Source organism: Macaca fascicularis, chromosome 16, assembly GCF_037993035.2.
Source record: "Macaca fascicularis isolate 582-1 chromosome 16, T2T-MFA8v1.1".
In the NCBI taxonomy this organism is placed as follows: domain Eukaryota; kingdom Metazoa; phylum Chordata; class Mammalia; order Primates; family Cercopithecidae; genus Macaca; species Macaca fascicularis.
Window position 1 is genome coordinate 38,493,182 of NC_088390.1, and position 13,483 is coordinate 38,506,664.

Here is a 13,483-nt window from a genome sequence, read left to right on the forward strand (position 1 = left end):
TTGTTCTCTTTACTACCAGACATGGATGATTGGACATTTGGGATGCTTGAGGTAATGTTGGGAAGCTTCAAGTGGGCTAGGGTCACTCCACCTAACCAGCTATCTCTAAGATCATCAATGACCTCTGTGTAAATCCTATAGACATTCTGGTGCCTGTCTTCATTGACCTTTCAGTAGCCTTTGACACAGTGGACCACACCTTCATTCTTAGCTTTTGGGACAGGAGTCTTTTGGCTTTCCCCCACCTCTCTCTGGCTGATCCTTCTCAGTCTGTTTACAGGCTGTCTCTCCTCTGCTCAGGAATTAAATGCTGGACTTCCTCAAGGCTGAGTTGTAAGTCCCTTTATCTCCCCTCCAGGTAGTCTTCCCTGTATCCATGGCTGTAATGACCACCTCTGTGCACAAATAATAGCTCCAGGCTGGAGCCTTCTCTGAGCACTAGGCTGCTATGTCTTCCTTCTCATCTTTTCTTCTTGGGTATCTCAAAGCATCACACTTAACGTGTCCTAAGCTGCTCCTTTTCTGGGATTTTTGTCTCAATACTGGCCCCATTATCTTTCCAAGTACACAAGCCAGAGACCTGGAAATCATGTTACCTTCTTCTCCCTTACCCTAATATGCAGCATATTGTAGCTTTAAGACCTGCCTAATTACCTCTCAAATCTATTTACTTATTCTCGAGCTCCTTTGAGACTTCTCTAATCCCAGCCTCTGATAATTTTATGCCTGGATTGCTGTCATAGCCTTCCAAATGCTCCACTCTCCCTCTTCTAGTCTGTTTTCCTCATGGTCATCACAGTGACTACCACAAACATCAATCTGAAAATGTAACTCATCTGCTTAAAACATTCAAATTACATCAGTTTGCTCAGGAGTAAGACCCAAATCCTCACAGGACCAACAAAGCCCTGTAGGATTCCATCTCTGTCTGCCTCTCAAATCTCATCTCTGCTCATGCCGCCTGGCTCTGTGAGCTCCAGCTGCACTCTCTGCACAGTCCCTCCAATGTGTCTCGCGTCTTCCCACTACAGGGCACCCTTCATGGAATGCTCTCCTTTTCCTCCATCACTTAGGTAATACTTGCTCATCCTTCAGATCCTAGCTAGAACATCATTTCTTCAGAGAGAAGCCTTCACTGATTTCCTTAAACAAATCAAATCCCCCCATTAGAGGCTCTGAGGACTCCATGTACCTTTCATTTGTAGTAGTTATCACCATTGCACCTTTGTAATGACTTGTGCCATACTCTATATTAATGTCTGTCCCCCTCCCTTTTCCTGCACTGGACTCTCAACTTCATGAGAATAGGGACTTTTGATTTTTTTTTTTTTTTTGAGACAGAGTCTTGCTCTGTTGCCAGGCTGGAGTGCAGTGGTGCCATCTCAGCTCATTGCAACCTCCGCCTCCCAGCTTCAAGTGATTCTCTTGCCTCAGCCTCCTGAGTAGCTTGTACTACAGGTGCCTGCCACCACGCCTGGCTAATTTTTGTATTTTTAGTAGAGATGGGGTTTCATCATATTGGCCAGGCTGGCCTCAAACTCCCGATCTTGTGATCCACCTGCCTCAGCCTCTCAAAGTGCTGGGATTACAGGAGTGCGCCACTGCGCCTGGCTGATGCTTTTGTTCTTTTGTCCACCATTGTGTCCCCAGGCACTAGCACAGTACCCAAGTACCCACTTATAGTAGGGGCTCAACAAATACCCACTGAATGTATAAATAAATGCATCTTCAGAGATGTGACGTGTTGGAATAGAAAGTCTGAGAGTCCGGCCGGGCGTGGTGGCTCACGCCTGTAATCCCAGCACTTTGGGAGGCTGAGACGGGCAAATCACAAGGTCAGGAGATTGAGACCATCCTGGCTAATGTGGTGAAACCCTGACTCTACTAAAAATACAAAAAATTAGCTGGGCGTGGTGGTGGGCACCTGTAGTCCCAGCTACTAAGGAGGCTGAGGCAGGAGAATGGCGTGAACCTGGGAAGCGGAGTTTACAGTGAGCCGAGATCGCGCCACTGCCCTCCAGCCTGGGAAACAGAGTGAAACTCCGTCTCAGAAAAAAAAAAGGAAAGTCTGACTTTCAGACTTGACATTGTCATTCACTAGTATTAGGACCTTGGGCAAGTCACTTCATCCATCTGCGTCTCAGGTTCCTATCTGTAATATAGAAATAATGATACAGGGCCTGCCACATCATTGGTTTATTGTGAGGATTAAAAGAGGTATAAAAAAGTGCTTAAGCAATGTTAAAATGTGGGCTGTTATAATTAACTGTGGCAATTTAGTTAACCTTCATGAACTTTATCTTCTTTTGTAAAATGGAGATTCTTTACAGGTTGCTAAACCTACTTTGTGAGGTTGTTATGCAAATGAGAGAAGGGCAATACCTAGCATGTAGAAGACACTCAATAAGTGTAATACTACCATATTTTGATTGGTGGAAAGAATGGGGAGTGGATTATGCAAAGGTGGGAAGGAAAGTCAGGGGTTGAAGTTGGTAAGCAGATAAAGGGCTGTATTGGGGAAGAACAGGACCTGAGGCTAAAGAAAATCAGGGAGCATGTGTTGGAGGCCCCAGCAAGCAGGACCTAGATGCAGGCAATTTGAGAGGTAGCTCTTGGGAAGCGACATGATATAATGATAGAGGTGGGAAAACGTTCTTTTTTTTTTTTTTTTGAAATGGAATCTCGCTCTGTCGCTCAGGCTGTAGTGCAGTGGCATGATCTTCTCAGCTCACTACAACCTCTACCTTCCAGATTCAAGTGATTCTCCTGCCTCACCCTCCATGTAGCTGGGATTATAGGTGTGAGCCACCACACCCAGCTGAAAAGGTTATTCTGACCTCCATGGTTTATCTCAGTAACTATCTGTAGTATTTATTTTATAAAGCCCCTACAAGATGTGCCTAAAGGCCGGGCGCGGTGGCTCAAGCCTGTAATCCCAGCACTTTGGGAGGCCGAGGCGGGCGGATCACAAGGTCAGGAGATCGAGACCACGGTGAAACCCCGTCTCTACTAAAAATACAAAAAATTAGCCGAGCGCGGTGGCGGGCGCCTGTAGTCCCAGCTACTCAGGAGGCTGAGGCAGGAGAATGGCGTAAACCCAGGAGGCGGAGCTTGCAGTGAGCCGAGATCGCGCCACTGCACTCCAGCCTGGGCGACAGAGCGAGACTCCGTCTCAAAAAAAAAAAAAAAAAAAAAAACTTGCTGGGAATTACATAGAAAATTATAGATGAATAAAAGAACTTGAATATAATAGTTGATAGACTGCATAGGGGACTTCCATTTATTCAGTTTTAAATGATTCATCAATAGGTTTTTTCTTCTGGGGTGGATCTTTCCGTGACTTCTCCAAAGCTGTTGATTTCCGACACAGCTGCAGGGAGAATCAGAGATATTCTCCAAGACCTAGAAGAAATTCAGGAAAAATTACGAGAAAACGTCGCCCGGAAAGAGGCTCCTGAAGCACAAACGCAGGGTGAGCTGATCTTACTTATTGGAGGATGATTAAATATGGAAGTTGCAGGGAGTGGCAAAGTGCTCCATGGCTTTGTTCTCTGGGGATAGGATCCCAGAGTCCCACTGTATTACCACTGTGGTGTCATGAATCAGGTAGGGGTGGGCTGAAGTGATTTTGTGGCTGAATGTTTTTGGCAATGACTGAAGGTGTGATGTATCACAAGTCCTTAATAGATAGAAACTCATTTTTGAAGATCCATGCACCCAGGTCCTTACTGATCAAGTGTGTTATCTTACTGCAGAGATTCTGAAAAGGCCACTTAAAAATTTTTTTTTTCTTTTTTTCTTTTTTTTTTTTTTTTGAGATGAAGTCTCGCTGTGTCGCGCAGGCTGGAGGGCAGTGGCGCCATCTCGGCTCACTGCAAGCTCTGCCTCCTGGTTCGGGCCATTCTCTTGCCTCAGCCTCGCGAGTAGCTGGGACTACAGGCGCCGCCACCATGCTTGGCTAATTTTTTGTGTTTTTGGTAGAGATGGGGTTTCACCATGTTGGCCAGGCTGGTCTCGATCTCCTGACCTCATGATCTGCCCTCCTCAGCCTCCCAAAGTGCTGGGATTACAGGCGTGAGCCACCGTGCCCAGCCTTAAATTTTTAACTAGTAAATGTCTTCCTTTTTTTTTTTTTTAAATTATTTTGTTTTTGTTTTTGTTTTATTTTGAGACAGAGTCTCACTCCGTCACCCAGGCTTGAGTGCAGTGGTGCGATCTTGGCTGGAATTACAGGCGTGCGCCACCATGCCTGGCTAATTTTCACGGGTTTTTTTTTTTTCTTTTCTTTTTTTTATTTTAAAGTAGAGACAGAGTTTCACCATGTTGGACAGGCTGATCTCGAACTCCTGACCTCAAGGCTCGCCTCAGCCTCACAAAGTGCTAGGATTACAGGTGTGAGCCACTGCACCTGGCTGTAAATGTCTTTCTTAACAAAGCATATAGGCCAAGTGCGGTGGCTCATGCCTGTAATCCCAGTGCTTTGGGAGGCTGAGGTGAGAGGATCTCTTGAGGCCAGGAGTTCGAGACCAGCCTGGACAATGGAGAGAGCTCCTGTCTCTACAAAAAATAAAAAATAACCAGATGTGTTGGTGCACACCTGTAGTCCCAGCTACTCTGTAGGCTAAGGCTGGAGGATCACTTGAGCCAGGGGTTCAAGGCTGAGTGATCATGCCACTGCATTCCATCCTGGGCAACAGAGGGAGATCTTGTCTACAAACAAATGAAACCAGCATGCCACTTTGTAACTAGTTCTTGATACAGTCTATCAAGATATAATCTCCAGCTGGGCACGGTGGCTCACGCCTGTAATCCCAGCACTTTGGGAGGCCGAGGCGGGCGGATCACAAGGTCAGGAGATCGAGACCACGGTGAAACCCCGTCTCTACTAAAAATACAAAAAATTAGCCGGGCGCGGTTGTGGGCGCCTGTAGTCCCAGCTACTCGGGAGGCTGAGGCAGGAGAATGGCGTGAACCCGGGAGGCGGAGCTTGCAGTGAGCCGAGATCGCGCCACTGCACTCCAGCCTGGGCAACAGAGCGAGACTCCGTCTCAAAAAAAAAAAAAAAAAAAAAAAGATATAATCTCTGGGGAGTGTGTTAATGTTAATATTAAATAGTACAATATAGAAAAGAACTTTTCTGTCCTGGTCCTGTAGTTTCTCTGTTGTTCTTCCAGAGTTATTGAAAAATAACTAACACCTTCTTGTCAGACATTAGACGTTAGCTCTATCTGGTCTCCCAGGGTTCTTCCTCCTGCTCTGGCCACTGCTAGCTTCATATGCTTTAGAGGCATTTCTTCTGTAGCTTTTCCTCTTCTGATAGCTTTTATATCCTTTATATTTTCATATTTAAACAATCTTATGCTACTTTAAAAATCATTTCTGGCCGGTGCAGTGGCTCATGCCTGTAATCCCAGCACTTTGGGAGACTGAGGCGGGTGGATCACCTGAGGCCAAGAGTTCAAGACCAGCCCGGTCAACCTGGCGAAACCCTGTCTCTACTAAAAACACAAAAATTAGCTGGACGTGGTGGCGGGTGCCTGTAATCCCAGCTACTCAGGAGGTGGAGGCACAAGAATCACTTGAACCTGGGAGGCAGAGGTTGCACCATTGTACTCTAGCCTAGGCAACAAGAATGAAACTCTGTCTCAAAAAAAAAAAAAAAGAAGAAGAAGAATAAGAATCATTTCTTATGTAAATGGAGAAGCATGATTCCTTGGGAAAAGTTTCTTTTTTTTTTTTTTTTTTTTTTTTTTTTTTTTGAGACGGAGTCTCGCTGTGTCTCCCAGGCTGGAGTGCAGTGGCGTGATCTCGGCTCACTGCAAGCTCTGCCTCCCGGGTTCACGCCATTCTCCCGCCTCAGCCTCCCAAGTAGCTGAGACTACAGGCGCCCACCACCACGCCCGGCTAGTTTTTTGTATTTTTAGTAGAGATGGGGTTTCACCATGTTAGCCAGGATAGTCTCGATCTCCTGACCTCGTGATCCACCCGCCTCGGCCTCCCAAAGTGCTGGGATTACAGGCTTGAGCCACCGCGCCCGGCGGGAAAAGTTTCTTAAGGAAAACAATTAGAGAGCAGTTTATTGTTCCAAAAATTATCTGAGAAAGAAGCACCCTCGTATCCTGTGTGCTTCTAAACTTAGGTTGGGTTCCTTAGTGATTTTATTTATACAAATTTAAGATCAATTTTTAAATTTTGGGGGGTTACATTTAAAATTTCTCATTCAAAAATCAAAACAGGACTGGGCGCCATGGCTCATGCCTGTAATCCCAGCACTGTGAGGCCGAGGCAGGTGGATCACCTGAGGTCAGGAGTTCGAGACCAGCCTGGCCAACATGGTGAAACCCCGTCTCTACTAAAACTACAAAAAATTAGCCAGATGTGGTGGCACGCTCCAGTAGTGCCAGCTACTCCAGAGGCTTAGGCAGGAAAATCACTTGAACCCGGAAGGCGGAGGTTGCAGTGAGCCACTGCACTCCAGTATGGGTGACGAGAGCGAAGCTCCGTCTCAAAAAAAAACAAAACAACGAACAGTATAAAAAGGGCATACAGCCCAATCTCTCTTCCATCCTTGCCAATTGCCCCATTCTCTCATCTCAGTGTACCACTTTTATTATAGTTTTTTGAGTGTTCAGAAGTTATTTATGCAAATGTCAGCGAATATGAATTTATATTCTTCTTTCTCCCAATCTTTTTTTTATACACAAAAGATAGCACATTATGTATATTATCCTGCATTTTGCTTTTGTCTTTTACTTAATCTTCATTTTACAGTACAGTACTTAGGACATTTTTTCTTTGCTTTTTTTAGTACCTAGAGCATTTCCGCGCCCCCCCCCCTTTTTTTTTTTTGAGACGGAGTCTTGCTGTGTTGCCCAGGCTGGAGTGCAGTGGTGTGATCTTGGCTCACTGCAAGCTTTGCCTCCTGGGATCACTCATTCTCCTGCCTCGGCCTCCTGAGTAGCTGGGACTACAGGCGCCCGCCACCACGCCTGGCTAATTTTTTGTATTTTTAGTAGAGACGGGGTTTCACCGTGTTAGCCAAGATGGTCTCGATCTCCTGACCTTGTGATCCACCTGCCTTGGCCTCCCAAAGTGCTGGGATTACAGGCATGAGCCGCCGCGCCCGGCCGCATTTTCCCTTTTACAGCTGCTCAGTATTCTAATATCTGGGTATGCCAATATTTATTTACTCAGTCCTCTACAGGTGAATGCATGATTGTTTCCAATTGTTTACAGTGACAAATAATGCTAAAATCAATAACTGCGTGTACATTGTTTCATATGGGTGCAGATATAATTGTAGCTCAAATTGTAGTGAAGCTAGCTGGGTCATAGGGTGAATTCATTTGTCATTTTGATATACATTGCTAAATCACCCTCCTGTTGGGTTATACCAGTCTTCACTCCCACAGAAAAAGTGTGTGTCCCCAACCTGCCAACTGAGTGTGTTGGCAGACATTTGCCTTTTTTTTTTTTTTTGAGACGGAGTCTCGCTCTGTCGCCCAGGCTGGAGTGCAGTGGCCAGATCTCAGCTCACTGCAAGCTCTGCCTCCCGGGTTCACGCCATTCTCCTGCCTCAGCCTCCCGAGCAGCTGGGACTACAGGCGCCCGCCACCTCGCCCGGCTAGTTTTTTTGTATTTTTTAGTAGAGACAGGGTTTCACCGGGTTAACCAGGATGGTCTTGATCTCTTGACCTCGTGATCCGCCCGCCTCGGCCTCCCAAAGTGCTGGGATTACAGGCTTGAGCCACCGCGCCTGGCCTCCTTTTTTTTTTTTAAACCAATCTCATGGGTGAAAATATTGATGTGAAATTAGCCAGTCTTGGTGGTGGGTGCCTGTAATCCCAGATACTTGGGAGGTTGAGGCAGGAGAATCGCTTGAACCCGGCAGGCAGAGGTTGTAGTGAGCCAAGACTGTGCCATTGTCCTCCAGCCTGGGCAATAAGAATGAAACTGTGACTCAAGAAAATATATTGATGTGAGAGTATACTGCACGTTTTTGGGTTTTTTTTGTTTTTTGTTTTTTTTGAGACTGAATCTTGTTCTTGTCGTCCAGGTTGGAGCACAGTGGGGCGATCTCAGCACGCTGCGACCTCTGTCTCCCAGGTTCAAGTGATTCTCCTGCCTCAGCCTCCTGAGTAGCTGGGCTTACAGGCACCGCCACCAGGCCTGACTAATTTTTGTACTTTTAGTAGAGGCGGGGTTTTGCCATGTTGGTCAGGCTGGTCTCGAACTCCTGACCTCAGGTGATCTGCTTCCCTTGGTCTCCCAAAGTGCTGGGATTACAGGCATGAGCCACCATGCCCGGCCTATACTACACTTTTAATTTGTGTTTCTCCATGAATTGTCTTTCATATCTTGTGTTATTGGTCTTCTAAAAATTGACATTTAGGAGCTCTTTGTAAATTAAAGAGATTAACCTTTTATTTGTTATATGAATTGCAAATTTTGTTTCTTAATATGTCATTTGTCTTTTTATGTATCTTTTACAGGTTTTATAATGCCATATAGACATTTTTTAATTTACATAATTTTTTTTTTTTTTTTTTTTTAAGGAGTTTCGCTCTTGTTGCCCAGGCTAAAGTGCAAAAGTGTGACCTGGCTCACTGCAACATCTGTCTCCCGGGTTCAAACGATTCTCCTGCCTTAGTCTCCCAAGTAGCTGAGATTACAGGCCTGTGGCACCACACCTGGCTAATTTTTATATTTTTAGTAGAGACAGGGTTTCTCCATGTTGGTCAGGCTGGTCTCAAACTCCTGACCTCAGGTGATCCACCTGCTTTGGCCTCCCAACGTGTTGGGATTACACAGGAATGAGCCACCGCGCCTGGCCTTTACATAATTTTTTATAGAGATGAAATCTCACTGTTTTGCCCAGGCTGGTCTCAAACTCCTAGGCTCAAGCAATCCTTCTATCTCTGCCTGCCAAAGTGCTGGGATTACAGGTGTGAACCACCATGCCTGGCCTCAATTTTTTTTTTTTAGAGACAGGAGACAGGGTCTTGTTCTGTTGCCTAGACTGGTTGACTAGAGTGCTGTGGCAATTCCTGGGCTCTAAATATTTCTTTTTTATTTTTTTGAGACAAGGTTTTACTTTGTTGCCCAGGCTGGAGTGCAGTGGTGCGATCATGGCTCACCCCAGCCTTGACCTCCCAGGCTCAAGTGATCCTCCCTCCTTAGCCTCCTGAGTAGCTGGGACCGCAGGCACATGTCAGCGCGCCCGGCTAATTCTTGTGTTTTGGGGAGAGACAGGGTTTTGCTATGTTGCCTAGGCTGGCCTGGAACTCCTGGGCTCAAGCAATTAGTTCATCTTAGCTCCTTGAGTAGGTGGGACTGCAGGTGGCGCTACCACGCTCAGTTAATTTTTTGTTTATTTTTTTGTGGAGAAGAGGTCTTGCTTCTATTTTCGTGTAGTAAATTTTATTCGTTTTTTCTTTTATGCATTGTAGATTTCAAGTTTTAGTTAGAAAACTCAACCCCCTGAAGTTTAGAAAGGAATTTTCTCAGGTATATGTGTGTGTTTTTACTTTTACAGTTTACATTTAAATCTGTGGTTTCATGTTTTACATTTAAACCTTTGACTCATTTCAAGTATATCTCAGCATGTATCCTAGTGCATTTTGTTTTATTTGTTTATTATTATTATTATTATTTTTGAGACAGAGTTTCGCTCTGTCGCCCAGGCTGGAGTGCAGTGGCATGATTTCGGCTCACCACAGCCTCTGCCTCCCGGGTTCAAGCGATTCTCCTACCTCAGCCTCCTGAGCAGCTGGGATTACAAGCTGCCACCACCACATCTGGTTAATTTTTGTATTTTTAGTAGAGACGGGGTTTCACCATGTTGGCCGGGCTGGTCTTAAACTCCTGACCTCAGGTGATCTGCCTGCCTCAGCCTCCTAAAGTGCTGGGATTACAGGCGTGAGCCACTGCGCCTGGCCTTATTTGTTTTTTAAATAGAAACAGGGATCTCACTTTATTGCCCAGGCTGGTGTTGATCTCCTAGCCTCCAGCAATCCTTGTGCTTTGGCTCCCAAAGCGCTGGGATTATAGGCATGAACCACCACACTGAGCCCCTAGCGAATTTTAAATAAGATTTGCGTAGTGCCACTTTATAGACATATCTCATAGCATTTTCATGTTTAAGGATATTGCTCTGCTTAAAATGTTGCTCTTAACTGGATAACCATGATTCTTTGGAAAATTATCAGTTTTTCCATGGTTAAGTGTAGATTATTTCTCTCATCAATAGAGATAAAAGTATTAGGGAGTGTTAATTAAAAAAAAAAGTAAATAACTTCAGTAGGTCTTGCAAACGTTTATAAAAATTTTTTTCCTTTCTTTTTCTTTTGTTTATAATCTGCATTCTGCTGAATTAATTAATTAATTAATTTTTTTATTTTGAGGCAGGTTCTTTGTTACCCAGGCTGGAGTGCAGTGGCGCAGTCACTGCAGCCTCAATCTCCCAGGCTCAGGTGATCTTCCCGCCGAAGACTCCCAAGTAGCTGGGAATACAGGCGTGTGCCACCACACTCAGCTAATTTTTTTGTACTTTTTGTAGAGATGGGGTTTTGCCATGTTGCCCAGGCTGGTCTCCCACCCTTGGGCTCAAGTGATCCTCCTGACTCAACTTCCCAAAATTGTTGGGATTACAGGCGTGAGCCACTGTGCCCAGTCAAACATTTTAAAAACACTAATTAACAATAAGTAACAATCCTATCAGCTAAATAGGAGAACAGTGATATTCATCTGAAGTTTGTGTTTTTCTAAATTGTGGTGAAAATACATATAACATAAAATTTACTGTTTTCAAGTAGGCAGCTCAGTCAGGTGCAGTGGCTCACGCCTGTAATCACAGCACTTTGGGAGGTTGAGGTGGGCACATCACCTGAGTCCAGGAGTTCAAGAGCAGCCTGGGTAACAGTGAGACCCACTTCTCTACCAAAAATACAAAAACTAGCCTGCTGTGGTGGCGCACGCCTGTAGTCCCAGCTACTTGGGAGGCTGAAGTGGGAGTATCACTTGAGCCTGGGAGGCAGAAGTTGTAGTGAGCTGAAATCGGGCCACTGCACTCCAGCCTTGGCTACAACAACAAAAATGTAGGCAGCTCAGAGCTCAGTACTGTTAAGTGTGCTTACATTATCATATAACCAATCTCCAGATCATTTTCTTTTTTGTAACTTTAATTTTTTTTTTTTTTGATACGGAGTTTCACTCTTGTTGCCCAGGCTGGAATGCAATGGCACGATCTTGGCTCACTGCAACCTCCACCTCCTGGGTTCAAACGATTCTCCTGCCTCAGCCTCCGGAGTAGCTGGCATTACAGGCATCCACCACCACACCTGGCTAATTCGTTTTGTATTTTTAGTGGAGACAGGGTTACGCCATGTTGGCCAGGCTGGTCTTGAACTCCTGGGCTCAGGTGATCCACCTGTCTTGGCCTCCCAAAGTGCTGGGATTACAGGTGTGAGCCACTGTGCCTGACCTGTAACTTTAATTTTAATTTTAGGGATAGGTCTTACTTTGTTGCCCAGGCTAGAGTACAGTGGCACAACCATGGCTCACTGTAACCTCAGTCCTCCTGCTTCAGCCTCCCCAGTAGCCAGGACTGTAGGCTCACACCGCCATGTTCAGCTATTTAAAGAATTGTTTGGCCTGTAATCCCAGCACTTTGGGAGGCCGAGGTGGGCGGATCACAAGATCAGGAGATCGAGACCATCCTGGCTAACATGGTGAAACCCTGTCTCTACTAAAAATACAAACAATTAGCCGGGTGTGGTGGCAGGCGTCTGTAGTCCCAGCTACTCGGGCGGCTGAGGCAGGAGAATGGCGTGAACCCGGGAGGTGGAGCTTGCAGTGAGCTGAGATTGCGCCACTGCACTCCAGCCTGGGCGACAGAGCGCTCCATCTCAAAAAAAAAAAAAGAATTGTTTTGTAGAGACAGGGTCTCATTATGTTGCCCAGGCTGGTCTGGAACTCCTGGCCTCAAGTGATCCTCCTGCCTCAGCCTCCTAACTAGCTGGGACTATAAGCATGGGCCACCATGCCTTGCTTCATGTTGCAGAATTGAAACTATATCCATTAAGCAACAATTCCACATTCCCTCAACCCCCTCACACCCAGCAACCACTATTCCACTTTCTGTCTATGAATTTGACTATTCTAGATACCTCATGTGAGTGGAATCATACAATATTTGTGTGTGAGAGGTTTACTTCACTTAGTGTAATGTTCCCCAAGCTCACCTATGTTGTAGCATATATCAGAATTTGTTACTTTTTTTTTGTTGTTTGAGATGGAGTCTTGCTCTATCATCCAGGCTGGAGTGCAGTGGCACGATCTCAACTCACTGCAACCTGTGCCTCCTGGATTCAAGCGATTCTCCCACCTCTGCCTCCTGAGTAGTAGCTGGGATTATAGGCATGTGCTGCCACCCCTGACTAATTTTGTGTGTGTGTGTGTGTTTGTGTGTGTGTATTTTTTTTTTTTTTTTTTTTTTTTTTTGAGACGGAGTCTCGCTCTGTCGCCCAGGCTGGAGTGCAGTGGCGCGATCTCGGCTCACTGCAAGCTCCGCCTCCCGGGTTCACGCCATTCTCCTGCCTCAGCCTCCCGAGTAGCTGGGACTACAGGCGCCCACAACCGCGCCCGGCTAATTTTTTGTATTTTTAGTAGAGACGGGGTTTCACCGTGCTAGCCAGGATTGTCTCGATCTCCTGACCTTGTGATCCGCCCGCCTCGGCCTCCCAAAGTGCTGGGATTACAGGCGTGAGCCACCGCGCCCGGCTTGTGTGTGTATTTTTAGTAGCAACAGGGTTTTGCCATGTTGGCCAGGGAGGTCTGGAACTCCTGACCTCAGGTGATCTGCCCATCTCAGCCTCCCAAAGTGCTGGGATTACAGGCGTGAGCCACCGTGTCTAGCCAGAATTCATTACCTTTTTTTTGAGATGGAGTCTCGCTTTGTCGCCCAGGCTGGAGTCAGTGTCATGATCTCGGCTCACTGCAACCTCCGCCTCCCGGGTTCAAGCGATTCTCCTGCCTCAGCTTCCCAAGTAGCTGGAACTACAGCCGCGTGCCACCACACCTGGCTAATTTTTGTATTTTTAGTAGAGATGGGGTTTCACCATATTGGCCAGGCTGGTCTTGAACTCCTGACCTTGTGATCTGCCCGCCTTGGCCTCCCAAAGTGCTGGGATTACAGGTGTAAGCCACCACGCCCTGCCATAATTTGTTACTTTTTAAGGTTAAATAATATTCCATTGTATGTATACATCACATTTCTTTATCCATTTCTCTTTCTATGGACACATGGATTGCTTCAGTTCCCACCTGAACTTTGAGGATGACCTCTTGACAGGCAGCTCTCTTGCTCTCATGACCTAAGTTATCACAAGCACACCCTAGACAAGGTCTTTTGTCTCTTCTCAGGCAGAGTCTTAGATTCACTTCAGCTGCTGTCACTTCAAGATACAAATAGGACAAGATTTTG

The 13,483-nt window shown here is 46.0% G+C and overlaps 1 protein-coding gene and 1 long non-coding RNA gene across 7 annotated transcripts in view; one reads left to right on the forward strand and one right to left on the reverse strand.

The window, feature by feature from the left end:
• Positions 1-13,483, forward strand: part of RNF135 (ring finger protein 135) — a 29,847-nt gene that overhangs the window by 12,306 nt on the left and 4,058 nt on the right. For 2 of the 6 annotated variants that reach the window (XM_005583388.5, XM_005583386.5), the window contains exon 3: positions 3,310-3,472. The exons of 3 other annotated variants lie outside the window; for them this stretch is intronic. In XM_005583388.5, the coding sequence (XP_005583445.4) occupies positions 3,310-3,472 (163 nt within the window). Of the gene's footprint in view, positions 1-3,309; positions 3,473-10,407; positions 10,473-13,483 lie in introns of all 6 variants that reach the window. One more of the 6 variants, XM_045375165.3, reaches the window with a different exon arrangement.
• Positions 3,260-13,483, reverse strand: part of LOC102119151 (uncharacterized) — a 37,848-nt gene continuing 27,624 nt past the window's right edge. Inside the window, exon 6 of the long non-coding RNA XR_012425507.1 lies at positions 3,260-3,402. This is a non-coding gene — a long non-coding RNA (uncharacterized lncRNA). The remainder of the gene's footprint in view (positions 3,403-13,483) is intronic.